The following is a 19,617-nucleotide window of genomic DNA, read 5'->3' on the forward strand; positions in this document are numbered from 1 at the left end:
TGTGCCTGTTATTCTAGCAGTTGGAATACTGAGACAGAGGACAGCAAGGTTGATATTAGCCTGATTGTATGTTCCATGTCTTCCCACACACAACCACAAACCCTTAAACAAATAAACAAAATAAAACAAGCACACAAACAAACAGAAGGCCAGGGCAAAAGGTCAAGGTTATACATTTTTCAATAATGCCATGTTATTTAAAAACTATTTCAAAAACAAAATTACATTTGGAATTCAGAATCCTGTCAATGTATTGACTTTACTGGTCTTGTGTGTGATTTATTTAGTTAGTTGTTTATTTGGCAAAAGGATAAATGTCTGTTTTCATTAACTCATTAGAGAAAGATAGTAAAAATAACTCATAATAATACTCGCTGCTGTTTGTTATTGTTACTAGAACATATGTTCCAATCTCATGACATTGATGTATATCTATATTTTAGCTTTTAAAAAATTTATTTTTAAGAACAATATTATCCTCCATTAGAGAATGTAACTGAGGTTTTAAGAGTTTAGTAGTCACTGACTCTTGTTTAGTTTGGGCGTAGAGATAGGGTCTCACATATTCCAGATAGACCTGGCGCTTATTTGATAGCAGAGAACAGCACTGAACTTCCAATCCTCCTATCTTCCCCTCCCAATAGTGGGCATTAAGGCATGCGTCACTGTGACTAATTTCTGCAGCTCTTGAATTCACCCAAGGGTTTTGTGCAAGCTAGGCGAGCACTCTACAACAGTGCTTTATCCCCACCTCTTCACAGACATTTCTATCAGGTAGTAAAGTATGAGCATCAAGCCCCATGAGGTGGAGCTGCAAAGTCAGATTCCCCCATACAGTAGACTGCACACCCTATCATGATCCAGAGAGCTTCCATATACTTCATCCCAGTTATGCTGTAGAGTGGCCTTGAAGGAGCAGGGCTGTGTCATTGAGGAGAATGAATAAACTCTGGTGATCCATCATAATCAATTCCCTTGACCTTTCCGACACCTCTTCTATGAGAAAGTCAAGGTGCTCTGTGGGTCAGAATGCTCAGAACTGGGAAGGGCATGGGCTTTGTGCTGCAGAGAGCCAGGAGGAAGAGGCCGCAGGCCCAGAGAGTACTGCTGCTAATTGTTCCCAAGCATCCCCATGACACTTTCCAAGAATCCCTGATCCTAAGCGTGTGGGTGCCTGGGCTGAAAAGCACTTTACGTTCATTATCTCAGGGCTTCCCAAATGCTGACCCACAGGCTCATCGGACTCCTCAAATGGCATTTTCAACAGACTGCAGCTAAATGAGAAAATCAAGGGCAATTTAGTGAAAATTTTAATAGACCTAAATTTAATCAATTTGAAAGGCCGTCCCTTATTTTGAGATTATGTCCTTCTTGCGCTCTTGCTTTTGGGTGTAAAATGCCCTTTCCTTTTTGAAGTGATGAAGCTGGCAGATGGCGTGTGTGTGTGTGTGTGTGTGTGTGTGTGTGTGTGTGTGTGTGTGCTAATTTGGCCACAAATGTAAAACTTGTTAATTTCATGCAGTCCCTGTTTTAAGTTTTATTGTAACAGCCTCTGGTTGGGGAGTGGTTGGAGAGGACCTTGCTCAGAGGGAGCCTTTCATTATTGACTTCATTTTACAGGAGAAAAAACTGGCATGGTGCTCCTCCTTGCTCAGACTGGTATCTCTTACAAGAACCAAACTTGAATTTAAACCCAGTTGACACATCTGGAGACTTAGCAAAGTTTCATCAGGGCCTAATACCACCATTACTTAAGTGGCTCCCTTTCCTGCCCCTGGCCATTTTCAATGTCACTGGACTCTGGGATATCTTGAGGGCACAGACTAGAGTCAACAACAGCCTTAGAGACTCTAGGTATTTCCTTGAGGCTGCTTAGAGGCAACTGTGTCCCTTGCCTTGCCTTGAAAGAACAGTCAGGGGCTCCTGGGAAGACGTGTGTGTCCCTTTTCTCTGTATCTCTGTTTGTTGTTTATGCTCATCCTAAAACATGTAATCAGTGTAGATAAATGTGGATAGAAGCTAGCACCAGCACACTACTGCATGCCGTGCAGCAGGCTCTTCCATTGACATAGGCAGTCTCCGTGTTCAGAAGCCAGTTTCATATGCATGCGTCCTAGCAGTAGCAGCCAGTGAGATACCCACCTAAGGAAAAAGGGTAAAAGAAGAAGGGATGCCCTTTTACACCACCAAGCTTCCTTGTCATTGTGCAGGTAAGAGAAGGGGTCCTGCAGGAACAAAGAGTATAAATTAACCTGTACCTTTTCCTGGTTTCTGCTTTAGGCCTGGTGCCTAGATTAACTGTCCAACCTGGGAGGAACTCAGCTGAAGTCTAGTCATACCCAAGGTTGCAAAGTAATCATACCCCTAATTTTCTACAGAAACATATGCAAGATGCCAACCTTCCAGTCTGTTTCTCAGCAGCCTTGATATCTGAGAGGGTGGTAGGCAAGGATTCAACTCCTTTCATATATGAGCATATAAATTACACATGTTTTATCTCTGGGAAGGTGTGCTTAAAGCAAGCATGGTGTTCTTGGATCCCAAAACCTTTTACCCAGGATCTTTTTTCTTCACTTTTTATATTTTTGGAGGGATCTGAGGACTGATCCCAAGTCCTTTCATGTATGAAATGTATTTCTGTCATGGTAGATGCATGTACATGAGCCTCTGTATGTGTGTAAGTCATGTGCACATGTGCCCTTGGAGGTCAGGTGAAGGCATTAGATACTTTGATGCTGGAGTTACAGGAGGTTGTGAGCGACCTCATCTGGGTGCTGGGACCCAAACTCCTGTCCTCTTTCAGAGCAGCTCACATTCTTAACTGCTGTGCAGTCTCTCTAGCCTTATAACCTGGAGCTTCCACAATTACAGCTGTGAGTGACATGAGGCAACAATAGTTACATTTGTTTTGTTTTCTTTTTTTAGATTTTTTTATTGCTTTATAAATAATACCATTCAAAATTTCCATCTCCTCCCCTCCTCCCATTTCCCTCCTGTTCCCCCACTCACCCTCTCTTTTCTCCCTCCAGTCCTAAGAGAGGGCAGGTTACTCTGCCCTGTGGGAAGTCCAAGGTCCTCCCCCCTCCATCCAGGTCCAGAAAGGTGAGAATCCAAACAGACTAGGATCCCAAAAAGCTAGTACATGCAGTAGAATCAAATTCCAGTGCCATTATCATTGGCTTCTCAGTCAGCCCTCACTGTCAGCCACATTCAAAGAGTCCGGTTTGATGTTTTCTTTCCAAAGTAATTACAACATAGGCACTGTATGAAAACCCAAACTATATAAGCATGTACACAGTAAAAATCAAATCCCCCATCACTCTGAGGATAAGACACATGTTTTAGTCCTCGTCCTCCTGGCCCTTTGCTAAGCGTTAGGCATGCATGTGTATTTACATTTCACATGCATAACTCTTGATAAATGGTAGGTTTTTGATTTGTTGTTATTGTTTTAAGTTTTAAATTCTTATTCTGTGTGTGTGTGTATGAGAGAGAGAGAGAGAGAGAGAGAGAGAGAGAGAGAGAGAGAGAGAGAGAGAACATGTTGGTACATGCATGTTGTGGCAAGCATGTGACAGTCAGGAGATAGCTTTGGAGAATCACTTCTCTCCTTCCAGCCCTTTGAGACAAGACCTCCCTTGTTTCTGCTGCTTTGCTCCTTATCACAGGTTGCTGGGTCCATGAGTTTCCTATCACTTCCCCTAAGCATTCTGCGTTCACTTCCTGTCTTACCATAGGAGTTCTGGGTTCCGAGAATCACACTCCAGTTATGAGGCTTGCCTGGCAAGCTCTTCTACCTGTGAGCTTTTACTGCTATTTGATTTGATTTCATGCAGAAATGTTATTTTGTATATTCTGAAGCTTCTTAGAATACTTCCTTAGTGATTTCTCCAAGGTAAAGCATGCAGATGCTTCTGGTTCCAGCGAACAGGTGTGTGGATGATAGTTACATTTTAAACACCCTTCCCCATTGCTTTGTGCCATTTGCCTTCATGGGCATCATGAGAATGAATATCCAGGCACATACACATCTGTGTCCAGCACAGCTATTTCAACAGTGCAGGTAGAAGGAACTGGAAGAGTTCCTGGAGAAGACAGGAACATCTTACATTTTGATAGTCAATACCAAAATGTTGTCTTCCAGACTCAACCAATTTTGACTTTCAGACAAGTGGGTGAGACTGTATGTCTCTCCTCAACTATTTCAATTTTATTATTATTGGTAGGCATTTTACCATTTAAATTGCATAATTTTATTTGGCAATTACTATCAGTCTTTTGAACAAAAGGCAGTAATAATCACAATGACCATAGTTTTCATTTGGATGTATTTTTATTTTTACTTCTTTTCAAAAATGAAAATGTAAAACACCATTTGAAATAACCAAGATTGACCTGGAATTTCCAGTGTAGTAGAAGATGACTTCAAATTTCTGATCCTCTTGTCTCAACCTTTCCAGCCTAGCATTTGTGTGCTGAATGTGGTGGCTCAGACTCTGTTCCAGCAATTTAGAAGCTGAGGCAGGAGGGTTACTATGAGTGCAAAATAGGTCTATATAACAGAGTAAAACCCTGTATCACAAAATGTAAAACTGTAAAAAGAAATTAAAAATAACAGAGAGGCAAGATATTGTAGTGTGTGCTCATGAGATGAGGGTACAGTGTGTGCTTCTGCTCTTGTTTTGCAAGTGTGGCTTATTTTTAGTCAAAGGCTTACTGACAGCCCACACTCAGAGTAGAAAGCTCCAGCAGTTTAAGGGTTCTTTGTACCAGAAGAATTTGATCTCTGGGCTGGACCCTGTCATTACATGCAAAGCGGGTAACTAAGACACTGGACTGGCCACTGCCAGAGATGCAGCCCATTGCTCAGAATGAGCTCATCTGAGCTCATCTGTGGCTGGGCTTCTTCAGTGACTCAGTGATTGGGAGGGGTTCTTTTACCTGGAGGACTGTGTATGAAAACAGATCTTCTCAGAGTGGCTTGCAAGGAGCATCAGGGACTGAGACCTCATGGCAACTTAAAATACATATAAGTAAAAGGTTAGCCAAGACTTGTAATTCATGCTTTTGAGTGGAAATAGACAGAAGAGGTCACATAATTCAAGGTCCTGTTGCATCCATCCATCCATTTATCCATCTATCCAACAATCCATCCATTCACCTACCCACACATCCATACACTTATTCTTCAATGTTAGTAATGTTTGAGTGTATCCTAAATTCTCAGGCAGTGCATTAAACCCTGCATGTCTAGTAATCAAAGATGGGTGTGAAAATCTCTCCAATTTTCCGGCATTAGGAGTGCCAGTTAACCACTGCTGTTTTGTGGATGGACCCCAGAGAGTTCCAAAAATTCATCTATTATAACCCTGAGACTTGGAATCAGATTGTAAAGGGCAGGAACCGGGGGCTTTCTGAAGGCTGACACTGCAATTTACAGAGCTGGCACACTTGTTAGTGTTGACTGCAGCCTCCCCACTCTGACTTACAGCATCCTCTCATCTCACTTGTCTCCACCCGTTCCCTGCAGCCCTCCTTTATGTTATGGCATTAACATAAAGTACTTGTACTTGCTTCTTACCTTCATTGTGTAACACACACGTACACACACACACACACACACGCACACACACACTTGAATATAAGCTCTATGATGTGAGGAATCTTTGTTTGTCCTCCTGGACCAATACAACTCCAGGAACTGGGACAGTCCCTGGAGTGAGGTTAATACTAACTAAATTGCATTCAAGTGTTTGCAAGGCAGTCAATCAAAGTGATGCTCAGGATAGAGATAATAAAGGTCTGAAAAAAGGTTTCTTTCATTCTTACTTGACTTAAGATTAAAATTATGTAGTTATGTGTATTAAAATTTGGAAGTGAGATTCAAATTTAGCCAAGCGTCATGTTGATATCGTCACTGAGCTAACACAGTGGTCTGAATTGCTTATGAATTACATCCAGACGTCATTCAGTCTTACCTGAGTCTTTCTTGCTCTGATACATGACAATCCTCATACAAAAAAATGTTCAATGCAAGGTTTACTCTGTTGACAGTTTTAGGAAATTATAATAAGAGTTGAAGAGAGGTAGAAATGACTTATTTCATACTCTTAGCTCATTTGGGGAAGAGGGGAAGATGTTGCAAACACTATTGTTTGGGTTAAATAAGAACTTGGGCAGTTGCTTTCAAAGAAATTACCATTTGAAGATGCTATTGTTCTTTGTTATTTTTTCTTAACCCTTCTGTCTTCCCACAGGGAATGTGTAGCCACTCAAGGAAGGGTCCTTGAAGCTAAAGCCAGCAGGGCAGCCCCAGGATTCACAGGCAGCACATACCTGCCAGTGATCTCAAGTGTCAGGGACTCTGTAGAAACAAAAAAAGCACATCTCTCTTCTCCCAATAAACGATGTAGAAAGAATTTTTCTTTTTATGCCAATGAGTTGGGGGTTCAGATTTGGCACTCCTGGATGCCGACTAGAAAGCATCACCAAGTTTTGCCATAAGTGTATAAAAAATGGTCACCGAAAGAATATGCCTCTGCATTTGGAGTACTTCGATGCTCTACACTGACATTACCCACAAGGGAAAAGGCCATTCTTCTGTTCAAGTAGTTTCTCGTAGCCAAAGTGTCCAGGAGAAGAGCACTTAGCCATTGTGTTTGCTCACTGTGTGTGTGGGGGGGGGGCGCATTTGAGCTGGTTGGTCCAGAGAACAGAACCTACTTTCAAGTCTCTTTGATCTGCTTTAGGAGGGCTGCGAGCTCATTGCGTCATTGACAGATTCCCAATGTGACTGACTCTAAGCAGAAGTCTAAGGGAAACAGTGAGCCATCACTTCAAAATGGGTTTGAAGGAACTCAGTCCCTGCTGAGAGCTTTCATGTTGGGAGGTAGCAGGGCTCCGGGCAGGTGAGAGCTGTTAGTGGCTCCTTCCAGGAGATATTTGTTTTTCATTAAACTATTCAGATACAGTTTTATTAAAGTACCAGGTTTTTACTTATCTCATTCCTTATGAAAATGAGCGGAAGAGAAATTTCTACCCTGTTCTTGGAACATTGTAGTTTTTCCAGTGTCAGACTGAAAAAAATAAAAAAAAATCTCCATTGTTGAAAAAAATTGCTTGAAGCACAAGAAAGAGCTTGGAAAAGGCAAGAGAGACTGGAGAGCCGTGTTCTCCGGGCTTTGGATCTTTCTCATTGGTTTGAGGAATTGTGAAATAAAACTAAGTACAAAGAAGGAAAACAGGTAGAGAGGTACTTGGGGTCTGTGTGAATCAGAGCTTATGTGACAAGTGCCATTGATTTCTGAGACGACATACAGCAAGCTTTTTCCAGAAGGCTCTCTGCCAGCCTTCTTAACCCCAGTGCAGGCCCCAGAGCCCCGGCCTTGGCGGTCCCAGCTTCTCTGGACAGCCACTGCAAAGGGCTGAACATGCTAATGAGCTGGCAGGACACCAGGCCCCCACAAAGTGGTTGGAGGAGTGGGCTTGCAAGGTGGAAGGTGGAAATGAACAGGCAGTCATGTTGGGGCACAGTGGGGACATGATTTTAATGACATTTCAGAGGGGCAGTGCTGAACTGTGGGATGATTCCTTCCTTCCCATCAGTAAGCCTTTTAGAGAAACCCTGTCTCGAAAAACCAAAAAAAAAAAAAAAAAAAAAAAAAAAAAAGAAAGAAAGAAAAGAAAAGAAAAGAAAAGAAAAAGAAAAAAAAGCATTTTGATTAGTCTGCCAAGTGAATTGTGTTTTGCTAGTCTCAGGAGAAGTCTAGAAGGCTTCCTTCTGCTGGGCAGTGTGGGGGGAGCACCCCTGGGATGGCCTTTGGAGAGGTCAATCCCAGGATCCTGCCTCAGTGTCCCTTCTGAGAGAAATCTTCCCCCTCTGAGGGCCAGCTCTGCCTTGCAGAACTGGCCCATATCTTCCACTGGAATTATTTCAGGAAACCTAGCAACCAGGCAAGGATTCTATCAAGTGGACCCTTGCTCAGAGAATAAAGAAGAAACCCCATCACTGGTTCAGAATAAATCTATATAAAATATGGCAACTATTCCTGATCGTGGTTTTACTATTGCGAGAATTTTCCGCCTGTGGGAATCAAGGACGAGTTAAGAGTCTTCATATTTTCTCTTAATTCACAGATCACATCCCTTATTTTATTGCATAAAGACTAACGAAATCTACTAATGAATAATTATTACTTCATAAGATAAAGGGGAGGGGGAAGATCCGCCTGCAAGAGTGGAATATTAATTTGGCCAAGGAGGCCAGGCAAGAGGGGGAAATATAAAATAAAACTATTTCAATTTGCTCTCCACATCACGAAGAGTAATCTCTTACAAGACAGGGACTTTTGTCTGCCCCGTGTATTTATAATTTGAGAAGAGCATCGGGTTCTAGGCTGGGAGAAGGCCCCTTGCCTTCACCTCGAGCTGGCATTTTAGTGTAACAGCTGCTGGATTCTCCAGTTAAGCCGCAGCGCTTGGGGCTGCCTGCCGGGGTAGGCTGATTCCAGGGAGAAAGCAGTGCCCCCCCCCCCCCCCGAGCAGCGGGGGTTACCAGGGACCTCCTTCTCGCATTCCCACCCCCGCGCTGTACCCCAACCCCTGGCATGTCTATTACCCCCAAGCTTCTTACAAAAGGGGAATCCCTTTTCTTGTGTTTATTTGCCAACGAGTCAGGCAAACAAACCGCCAGCTGAAAATCTCCCGGACTCCTCAGGGTCCCAGCTGAGCAGTCTTGTTAATGGTCCAGCTCCTTTGATTGCTGGCGATGTGGGGCGCTCACTCGTTCGCTCTCCCTCTCCCTCCCCTCGGAGGATTTTAGCAGACAAAATTTGAATTTTGGCGAGTCCTTTTTAAAAAAGAAAAAAGAAACGAACAACCCTGCCCCTGGACCTTTTTGACAAATGAGAAGACTCCCAGCATCAGCACCAAGCGAGTGAGCTACAGCGAAGCTGTGAGTCAAAATCTCTCTCTCTCTCTCTCTCTCTCTCTCTCTCTCTCTCTCTCTCTCTCTCTCTCTCTCTCTCTCTCTCTCTCTCTCTCTTCCTTCCCTCCCCCATTACTCCCCCTCCCCCTTCCTCTCCTCTCCCCCTCCTTCTTTCTCCTCATTCCCCTCCCTACTCCATCTCCCCCTCTCCCCTCTCTAGCGTTTCCATCGGGCTATCCTAAACCCTGTCTTTCATAGAAGTCGACTTTTCCCATTCTTGTCACCTTTAGGGGGTGGCGGGGGTGGGGCAAGGGGCACCTTCCACTTTAAGAGCGCTCCAACAACAGGCCCCAATAAAGCCAAGGGGAGCCAACACTACTTCCCAGCCTCTCTAAGTGTCTTTAGTTGAAAGCTGATGAACGCCGGGTACTAGCAAACCCGAGGGCGAGGAGAGCCAGGGAGGAGGGACTCTCTTGGGGTGCGGTGGGGGCAGGGAGAAAGAGAGAGACGAAAGAGGAAGAGAGAGAGCAAGAGGGACAGCCACTGCTGTGTGAGTTAGATAATCAGCGAAAATTAAAAAGAAAAAAAACTGTAGCGACTAGGCAAAAGGGTTTTTAAAAAAAGCAACGCAATTGTAGATTGTATGTGAGCATCTCCGCTCTCGCTCTGCGGGCACCCGAGAATCGCGATGCAGCATCCTCTGACGGGGGCCACCTGCGTGGCACTCCCCAACGTGGGCATGTGTCCCCAGCTCTCATGTGCCTTGACTTTTATGTACTTACAGCAGGTAAGACGCGCGGCTCTTTCTCGGTGGCGGCAGCTCCTTCTCAGCTTGACCAGACTGGGTACCGCTTCAATGGGCTGCGCGTTGTGTGTTGGGGGGGGGTTGGGGGTCTCGAGCACTGGGACGAGATGAGGTTGGGTGGGAGCCTCTGGTTTTCCGTCAGTCCAAGATGCTATTTTAATTCACCTGTCTGAATACTTTGTGAACACTGCTTCCCATCCTCAGGGACCGGGAATTTGAAGATGAAAAACTGCCTTTTTCTTCTGAGCATGTTTTCTCATGTCAGAAGTCTCAAAGGTGAGGTGGGGGGTGGTCCCTAGGATGTTGAGAGAGTTTGGGGCTCTGTGAAGATATCCTGAAGCCTGTAGTTTTAATTCAGCTGTTTTAATGATTGGCACAAAGTGTGCCTGTACCATGCAAGTGTGTGTGTGTGTGTGAGAGAGAGAGAGAGAGAGACAGAGAGACAGAGAGAGACAGAGACAGAGAGACAGAGAGAGAGAGAGAGGAAATCTTTGTTAAGTTTGTCTGTGCTTTCTATCCATTCTACAAGACTCAGAAGATTGGGATTTTTGCAGTCTGACAGCACCCTACCCAATCTTCTTTGAAACTCTCCAGCACTGGGTGAGCATGGGCAGATACTGTTTTGACTGTCCTGAACATAGGGTGGTTTTGTTTGCTTATTTGGTTGTTTCTATACCCCAGGCCTGTCCACTCCCTTGACAATGAGTGGTCTTGCCCGGATGTCTCTTGGCTTCATTCCCACCCAGTCCAAATCTGTGAATTTTTGGATTCGGTTCTTGCTCTGAGTGTCTGCTCTGGGCCTCACTGGGTCTTCTCTGTCTTACTAGAAAGGCTTCTGCCTCATCTACTCCTCAGGGCTTTGGAAATGACCTAACACTGTCCTGTGGGGAGGCAGGCCAGCTGTGTCATGGGGCGGGGTCTGTGGCTGTGAGTTGGCAAGATTAGAGGGTTTTTGTCTGCGGGTGGGAATCCACGACCTGACTCCCTCTGTCCTGTCCTGTAAAGTTTCATTAGGGGTAATCCTTCTACCTACCTTTCCACAAATTCGTTTTAAGGATGTGGCTGACTCCGTGTGTGTGGTGTGTGTGTGTGTGTGTGTGTGTGTGTGTTAACCAAACTTCCTTTCCAAGAGTTGAAAGGAGGCCCTTGCCTCCAAGATGCCCCGTTCTGATTTGTGCTGCAGGAATATATGTCTTCATAAAGTGCCGGAGGTTCTGGCTTGAACATTTGGGTAATTTGTTATCAGCTTGGTTGCCAAATTTTTCTTCTGCGTATTTACTGTTGCTAGTCTTTTTTGAGAACAGCCCCCTTAAAAACATCTTGTGAATAAATTGGTTTATACTTGTATTTGTTTTATTTTGTTTCCCGTTTAGTAAATCAGACCAGGAACTATCTCTTAGGAATGTATTGATAGTATTATTGATAATATATGATCCACCAGCTTCTACCATTTCTTTGCCTCGGCCGTGAATGTTTGTCAAGTACCTGTGTGTTTTACATAAGTTTCTCACCATGAGAATATCCCAGGGAGCATTTCTTCAGTTGTTAAGCCTCAACTAGATTGAAACAAATTATTAAAATATCTGTTTTTTTTAAAAATCCTATATTCATGTCTTTTTATTGTGTTTGTGAATCGACTGGAATAATGTTATTCAAAACATAGAATGTTATAGGTGCTTAATACTTTCTCTCTTTCTGGATCTTCCTTGTTTTAATTAATCTGTTTTCTGCTTCACCATTAAACCGGTTTGCCCATTGAAGACCTTAGGAAGGAGGACAGTGCCTTTGAACAAGCATCTATCCTTGCTATGAAAGGATGGGTGTATCATGTGGCACCAAGGCTTTCCCACTGTGGAGCACACCTGCTATGGAGAGGGAGCCTCCCAGGAAGTGCTGGCAGCCATAGCAAATATTTAGAGGTGACTGTATCAACAGCATGGCTCCCCAGGAAGGTAGAGGGAGGATGGGCTGTGAGAGGAGATCTCAATGTGTTCTCCACTTGAATGAGTGTGACACGGGGTCAGAACAGGTGTGAGTGGCAGAAGGGTGTCTCTAACTGAGGTTTACTAAAATTCTGAAGGAAAAACGGGCAGACATTTATTTTTGATTATCCTTTTCACAATCCGGGTTTTTAGCTGCCACCACTACTCTTACCAAAAATCCACTATCAGAAACCTGTGCCTTGGGGTCATCTCTTCTGGCCTTTTAATGCCACGATTCAAAGTCAAGGTCAGACAACTGGCTGATTTAGAGAGGAGACAGTCCCTTTAATCTCCACAAGCCACAGACCAGTACAGACTACATATCTTCTGCCGGGGTGGAACCACTATACTTTTTTTTTCTGCTGCTAATCTATAGCTAGTATTCCATAGCCATGCGTTTGATGAACAGAGAGCTAGTTCATACTTTCAAAGCATATTGATCAAATAGATGAACGAATCATGCTTCATTTATGATTAGCAATGCCTCCATTAGAAGCATTTAATTTTGTGTGTGGAAAAACGGCACATGTCAGAGACCACTGCCATCCTCATCATCAGTTTATAAAGGAACATAATTAAAACCTCCTATTTTTTTGGAAACATTTCTCATCCTCTTTTAATTCGTGAACATGGTCTCATGTGTAAGGAACTCCTGGGTCTTCACTGAAATGTTTTATCTTAGAATGAAGTCTTACACAGGGACTTTCTCCTATTCAGCACTTGAGGAAAATGACTCAGTTATATGCTTTCACAGGCTTTGATATTAACATCCCATCCCTTCCTAAATACTCTCATATTTGTCCTTACGACGACTCATGAAAACAAAAACCAATTAGGATACCAGCCTTGGGAATATAAACTGAATGTTCAACAACGGAGCCCTTTTGCTGCAAATGGCTTATTTATTCAGACCAATGAAGTGGTGTCTTCGGTGTTTGCATTGTTTGAATTATTTTGTATCATTTGTTTACATTTTCTAATAACTTCTCTTTACATACATATTTCCCTGAAGTTTATGATTTGTTCTTTTTCTCTCTTTTCTCTTTGTCATTCTTCTCCTCCCTTTTCTAACATCCAAGCTATTGCTCTAGTTGGGAAAAGTGAGATGGGAGAAAGCTTAGTAGCCCTTTTGGCATTGGTAACCAATGATGCTATCACTTGCATGAATGCACATGTACACACTCGCACACTTACAAACTGCCAGCACACTGTATGGGTTTAAGGCTGTAGCTTACTTCTAGATAGAAGTGGTGACGTGTTGCTGAGGAAGATGGCTGTCTCCTCATTGGTGAGGTGAAGTACATGCCTCAGACTTGGGTCTTGACACCCTGCAGTGGCTCTTGTCGGTGACTCCTTTGATGGTGACATTGTCCCACAATTTGACTTCCAGCTTGTATATACTTCCAGTGAAAAATCTTTCTGGCGTTAGCTGCTAAGTGGCTACTTGCTTAAACCTTCTTTCATTGAGGGACAATTCTAAATTCCAGTTTCAAATTTGGAGCTTATTAGCAATGATAGCAAAGGAGAATCTGTTTTGTTTGCTTGATAGAAAGTGGTATGTGCATGTTCGTGTACACACATACACACACACACACACACACACACACACACACACACACACACACACACACGCCACAAAATTCTCCTAAATCAAGGGAACAAATACCAAACACCCATTTCTCCATAAGGAATGCTGAGGACGCAAACAGCAGACACTAAGGTTTGTTTTCTGATGGACACTTCATGCCCCAGACCTCCACAGATGTATTTTGCGCGGATTTCCGCCTCTGTGAAGCAAACCAGTAGCATATGAACTTACTGCTCCTTGTTCCTACCCCACCCTCATTGTCTCCAGTTCTGTTCCACGAAGCCTTCTCATCTGTCAAGTGCTGTTCACTCCCAGTCTTTTAATCAGCCCAAATTTAACAATGAGTCAAATACTTAAAATCCACATTAAAGAGGGGAGGAAAAGGGGGCCTCTAAAGTGGCCCACGCCACTGTCAATATCCAAAGATGGGTCATTTTTCCCCACCTAATGGTGATGCATGAGCTTTGTTTTAAATAGTGAAGTGGTTTGTACAAAGGGTAATTCCTAGTAAATGAAGCCATTGCTCATGGTGGACACCTTCAGATCGAAAGCAATTGAACTGAAACCCGCACATCAGCCCTTTCTGTCTTTAATTAGAAAGTGCGGCTCAGTGTGGAAGCTCACTGGGGTAGAGGGCTCGCTCATGGAGGCCGGATGGCGGTGTTGTTGCGGGGGCTCGGGGGCTCGCGTCTCCGCACCATACGTGGCTGTAAATTAGGGACACATTAGGTAAGGCGTAACAATTATTGCTGCGTAGGAAAGTTCAGTTCTCGTCGCAGTCGCTTCCCCTGCATCTCATCTGATGATTTACGGAGGGGACAAATGACACTTTATCACATTCTTTCTTCTTGGCTTAATCCCATACTGATTTATTAGACAGGGCTGTGGATTGGGGGTAGTCAATAGTGCCAATAACGCAGAAAAGAATTAGGATAGATTATCTTCATGTCTGAATTGTTTAAAGCGATCTAAGTAGCTAGAATGAGCACATTCGTAGGCCTACCTAGCTGTTTGCCATGAGATATCTGCCTGCCTCTGTCTTCAGATATTGTCTGCTATAATTTTTTTAAAAAATAAAACCCTGCTGGTTTTTCTGTTCTTTTCTAAAGACAGAGAGAAGGTATGTGTGTTGGAGCTGTTCTGAGAAAGTGAGGCCCAGCGTCCAGTGGGCTGGGTGCTTCTTTGCCTTCCCCCCCACAGAGAGAAATGTGTCCCCAAATCAGCTGCATTCCTACCTGGGTTGGCCTCTTCGTTAAAGTCACTTAAAGCGACGATCATTTGTGGAACCCATAATGCATCCGTCTGTCCACAGACGGGCATCTCCTCTGCCATCACTCTCTGCCTGCCATTTCGTGGTAGGTTGTGTGTCAGAACATGAGAGCCAGCAGCTCTGCCTGAGCTGGGAATGGAGAAAGCCCAGTCATTAGTGCTCACGCACCATCTGTTTTCCTTACAGCCGGCCCTTGAGTGATTGTCCGGCTGACGATGTGCTGAGGGGAGACGATCGTTTTTAGGGGTTTCTGATTCATTTCACCAAGCTCCCTGCCCCAAGAGAGAACATAATGCTTGTTTATTCATATTGGCTGCTAAGAAGCAGTGTAGTTTATCGGGCAAATCGTAGTCTTCTGGAAGAGAAAGGCATTGTGGCATGGTGAACAAAACCAGGTTTGTGCATCTGTGCCTAAGGGGGCTGCTGATGGGCATAGGGTATCACCCTGAGGAAGAAGCAGGTCTGGCAGACATGAGTGCAATTGTTCCATCTGCAGAGACTTCTTTAATGGACAGGGAGAGGTGTCCCAGGGTGCTGCGTAATTCAATTCAGAAAAGCACAGAGTTCCGTTCATCAATAAAGTTGCCTATTTCCAGAGCGGCTAGAGAAAGTCTTTCAGGACTGAGCACTGGGCTGTGGCTGTCACCCTGAGGCCACTTGCCGCTCCTGGCCCTGTTGAGGAGGAGTCTGTGTCGAATAGGGTCAGCTCTTCAGCACAATAGCTCAGAAGGACCCTGACTCTTCTACCACGGTGAGTGCAAATCAACTGGGGAAATGAGCAGTGGTCACACAGTCTGCCCTTACAGGAGGAAGGATTGGAAGATGGATTACCAAAGAATCCCAAATTCAGGGTTCAAGCGCCTCTTAAGGTTAGGAAAGTGCAAAGGTCAGAATTCCCAGACCTCTGATATGGCCGGGAAGTGGGACTTTTACAGTTGCCTCTGTTTTTCCAGCATATCGGAACTGTGATTATTTGGCTAAGAAAGAGCCGAAGATGATTTCTGTCCTTCGCATGGGAATCTTCCCTTTGGAGTCCTCTACAGTTGATCTGCATTTCTTGTATTTAACAAGCGTTTGACCATTTCCAGGGCGTTGTTTCTGAGCTTCACAGTGAGATAGATAGTTAAGGTCTTTCAGTCTTTTCCTAAATTTCACCCACAATGCCTCAGGGCTGATTACAGAGGGTGTAAGTGTTCAGTAAAGAGAGCTATAGATGAATATGTGGCACGGCAGAACTATGAAACAAGGGGAGATGGTACTCACTGCCCTCTGCTATGTACAGGGTCAGGTACACATAGTCACTTGTTCATGGGAAATTGTTTCCAAGTGTTGTTGCCATTTCAGTTTGTTAAGAAGTGTCGGCACTGTTATGGGGCTGAGGCTCCAGGAAAAGGTGGATGTGGCTAGGGATGAAGCCAGAAACTAGCTTCAGATTGGGAAGCATAAGGAAGGAGACAGAGAGGATGATGGCTAAGGCTCAGGGGAGTCTCTGCAGAGGTGATGGTTCTTTGGAGCTGAGGCGCAAGGATCCTGGGCTTGGGAGGAGCTAAAGAAAGCAGTCTAGGGGTAGGAGAGAGGAAGAATGGAACTGGGGAAATAGATTAAGTGGTAAAATGTTTACTACGCAAGCGTGAAGACCTGTGCTTAGCTAGCACCTGGTGGTGGTGGTGGTGGTGGTGGTGGAGGGAGGTGGCAAGCAGGTTTGTTCGCCCATGTTTAAATATCACAGCCCAGGGGAGGCAGAGACAAGAGGACCCTTGGGTCTCTCCAGTCACTAGTTTAGCCATCCAGGCCAGTTTAAAGTCAGGAAAGACCAGATCTAAAAAAATGCAAAGTGGGGACGGTGGCTGAGGAGTGGACCAAGCTGTTTTGGGGGCTGCATGCACACATATATGCATGCACCAGCAAGAACACACACACACACACACACACACACACACGGAATTGTCTTCAGTTACAGAAGACACCATGGCAATCTTAGATACACGGAGATAGGAAACAATAGAAATGGGTCTCCTCCAGGGTCCTCCAGTCTCTGAGGATAGGGGAAGGGAGGCGCCGTGTCCATCCTGTAGTCTCACTCTGGCTTGGATGGGGACATAGGGTGAAAAGGGGACCTATTAACATTCCAGAATTTTAGAATAGTGCATGCAATGTGTGGTCCCAGGACAGGGGCAGTAGGTAGGAGGAGAGTTTGATCAAACTCCTAGGGAATGGTATTTACCAAGAGGCCCCAAGGCTGTTTGGTGGCAACTCTGTAATCTTGTCCAGGGGGCATGAGTAATGAGTGAGTCAATGGAATGACAGAAGGATGGCCGGCTCTCTCTCCACTTTAGCTACCCATCAGTCCCTTCCTCATTTCTACCAGCCTCCTCATTACCACAGCTGACACCTTTGCTAATTCTGAAGTTAACCTACATTTGAGTTGGCAAGGACCCTTGCCCAATCAGTAGCGATAGATAAGTTTTCCAGTACCCATAGAAATCAACAGTCACTCCTGTGTTTGCTTATTGATTCTAAGTTTGTAGAGTCCACACAGTGATGTATGCATGTATTTGCTCATTTATTGTGTCACTTGGGGTTACACTAGAGCCTACGACATGGTAAGTAAGTGCTTTACCACTGACTTTATCTATCCTCCCCTCTCTTTTCACCTTTTATTCTGAAACAAGGCTTTAAAGTCACCCAGGCTATCCTTCATCTTTCCTTTCTTCTACCTCCATCACCCTCGTTGCTGGAATGACGGGCCTGAGCCACCACTACACTCTTCTCATTCTGTGTTTATTGAACTCCCAAAGGGTGCCAGATGCCCCTTAGTAAGCAAGGGCCAGGGCTCCCCCTTCCCTGGAAGAGCATCATTTGCCTGTGCATCTTCAATGCTGCATTTAGACACAGATCAGCCTGGCCCATTGCGTGTGTTAGGAATCTTGTTCCATTCCCAGGCGGGAATGGTTCCATTTTTCCTTCTTTTTCCTTGCTGATCCAATGTGCAAAGAACAAGACTATATAATTAACCTACAACTTTCTACACAGCACCTCTCCTTCCCTCTACCCAGATAGTAGCCCACAGCAAAGGAAAGATATCCTGTATTTAATATATAGAGTATACAGAGGGTTCTGCAGCAGTGGGCTGGTCCTTAGGGCTCAGCAAATTCTGTTTGCCATGCAGTTGCAACCAGTTTTGATCTTTTCCTCTGCGTTGTTTCAGCACACACAGACTAGTAAGTAGTGAGGGAATGCCAAGTGTGTGTTCTCAGGGACTTAATGACTATTTTCCTTTTTCTTCTGTGGCTATGGAACGAAGTATAGCAGCTTTAGGATCTAAGGGCCTCAGATTTCCCCGGACTCAGGAGTGAAATGCAAGGAGGGCTTGGCTTTAATGAGTCTTTTCTTTCCTCGGTGACAGATGTTTGCCTGGGTCTCACCTGGAGAACTGGATTTTTCTTATTGGAAATAGCAGCATGCATCTGTGTGCTCCTTCCAGGAGAACTGCTTTTTATGCCTGGGTTGGGTAGTGCTTAGCTCTCGGGAGAGGATTTGAGCTGAGAGATGACGCCCCTCTCCTGGAATGCTCCGGGAGCAATGAGTAGCAACTGTGGGATCTTAGGCAGGGAGAGAGTCCTCCGGGTTCATATTCAAAAGCTGGTCTTCCCTTAGAAACCTGCAAGCCGACTTTCCCTGCAAAATGTGGTTTGTGAAAAGCAGGTGTCTCTTGCCCTCGTCTATAGAGCAGAAATCAAGCTCTGAGGCTTAATCCCAACTCCGTTATTCATGAGCTGATCTGACTGAATCGAGCAACGCACTTAACTTGATTTGGACCTTAATTGCTTCTTCGGAAAGAATCGAGACAAGAATGGTCATTTTATATTGTTCTTCGTGAGATGAAGCAGGGTACTACTCAGGCTTGAGATGCAGCACAAAGCAGGTAGGTGCTCAAGATACTAAAGAAAAAGATCCTCACATTGATGTTAAAGAGATGTCTCAATGTCTTAAGATAACACAGGGCCTGCTCCTGGAAACTGCCCACTTCTCCTGAATGGGAATACTTATGCGCCCTTGGTTTGCTGAGGTTACAAGTACCAGGAATCTGGGGTCATATCCTGGCTGCTCAGTTCTCTGCTCCCCCTTCCTCCTTTGGGTCTTTGCTGGTGGTGGTGGTGGTGGTGGCGGCGGCGGCTGTGGCATGGCTGCATCACTCAATTGATGCTCCATGGCATGAAGAGGGGAAGTACCAATCATCTTGCTCTTGTCAGTAGCAAAATTATTTACTTTCAAAAGCTGTCAGAATCATACTGCAGGGGCTTCATTTATTTCTATTCAGAATGGCATTGTGCCCTGGTGCAGGAGATTCCGGTCATGGTGATGCAGAATCCAATAGACTTCAACATGGTGAGCAGCTGCTCAAAAGTGGACAGTTCAGAGGAGTCTTGGTGCAGTTAGGGCGCCTGTGTCCCTGACTTGGAGGCCATAGCAAACACTAGGATTAATGAAGCACTTGGGTCCAGATTCAGTGTGGTGGGACAGGACAAAGCCCCTGCTGTCCGATCATTTGTTCCTTTGATTCTGGGAACATAAGAGCAAGGTGTAAGGGACTTCAACTGTGTCTCTGGAAACACAAAAGCACCTCCTACAGACAGCTTGTGCTGGCTTCCCCATCCACTGCCTTTGCTTACATGGGCTGACAGGCTCGCTCATCCAGGTAATCTTTCAAAAGCTATGCATTTTTTTTCCTTTTTTGCTTTCTTCTCTTTTTTTCCCCTTCAACACCTTCCTCTCTAAGGATTCCAAGGAGCTGCCAAAGCAGGAAGGGAATGAATGGAGTCTTTGCCTGCTGATGCAATTTCAGTTCCTTCCACTAGGGGTCTCTGTGTCAAACTCCAGATTCCTTGCACTTTCTTTTTCTTCTCTCTTTTTTTTTCCTTCCCCACTTTCTTTTCTTTTGTTTCAGCTTAGGAAAGGAAGCTCTTTTTGTAAACAGGAAGAGCTACTGTGAGTTCATTGAGGGGACCAGAGGATTTTGCTATCCTCAGCACCATGATGGCAATG

At 44.7% G+C, this 19,617-nt stretch overlaps 1 protein-coding gene across 34 annotated transcripts in view; it reads left to right on the top strand.

Annotated features, from left to right (window-relative positions):
* The window catches only part of Rbfox1 (RNA binding fox-1 homolog 1), a 1,543,972-nt gene that overhangs the window by 1,168,352 nt on the left and 356,003 nt on the right, over positions 1-19,617 (top strand). For 7 of the 34 annotated variants that reach the window (XM_075941968.1, XM_075941966.1, XM_075941952.1 and 4 more), the window contains exon 1: positions 9,311-9,713. The exons of 24 other annotated variants lie outside the window; for them this stretch is intronic. In XM_075941968.1, the coding sequence (XP_075798083.1) occupies positions 9,615-9,713 (99 nt within the window). In that variant the 5' untranslated portion in view covers positions 9,311-9,614. Of the gene's footprint in view, positions 1-9,161; positions 9,714-19,617 lie in introns of those variants that run through there. 3 more of the 34 variants (XM_075941945.1, XM_075941946.1, XM_075941955.1) reach the window with 3 other exon arrangements.

This window comes from Microtus pennsylvanicus, chromosome 11 (genome assembly GCF_037038515.1).
Source record: "Microtus pennsylvanicus isolate mMicPen1 chromosome 11, mMicPen1.hap1, whole genome shotgun sequence".
Taxonomy (NCBI): domain Eukaryota; kingdom Metazoa; phylum Chordata; class Mammalia; order Rodentia; family Cricetidae; genus Microtus; species Microtus pennsylvanicus.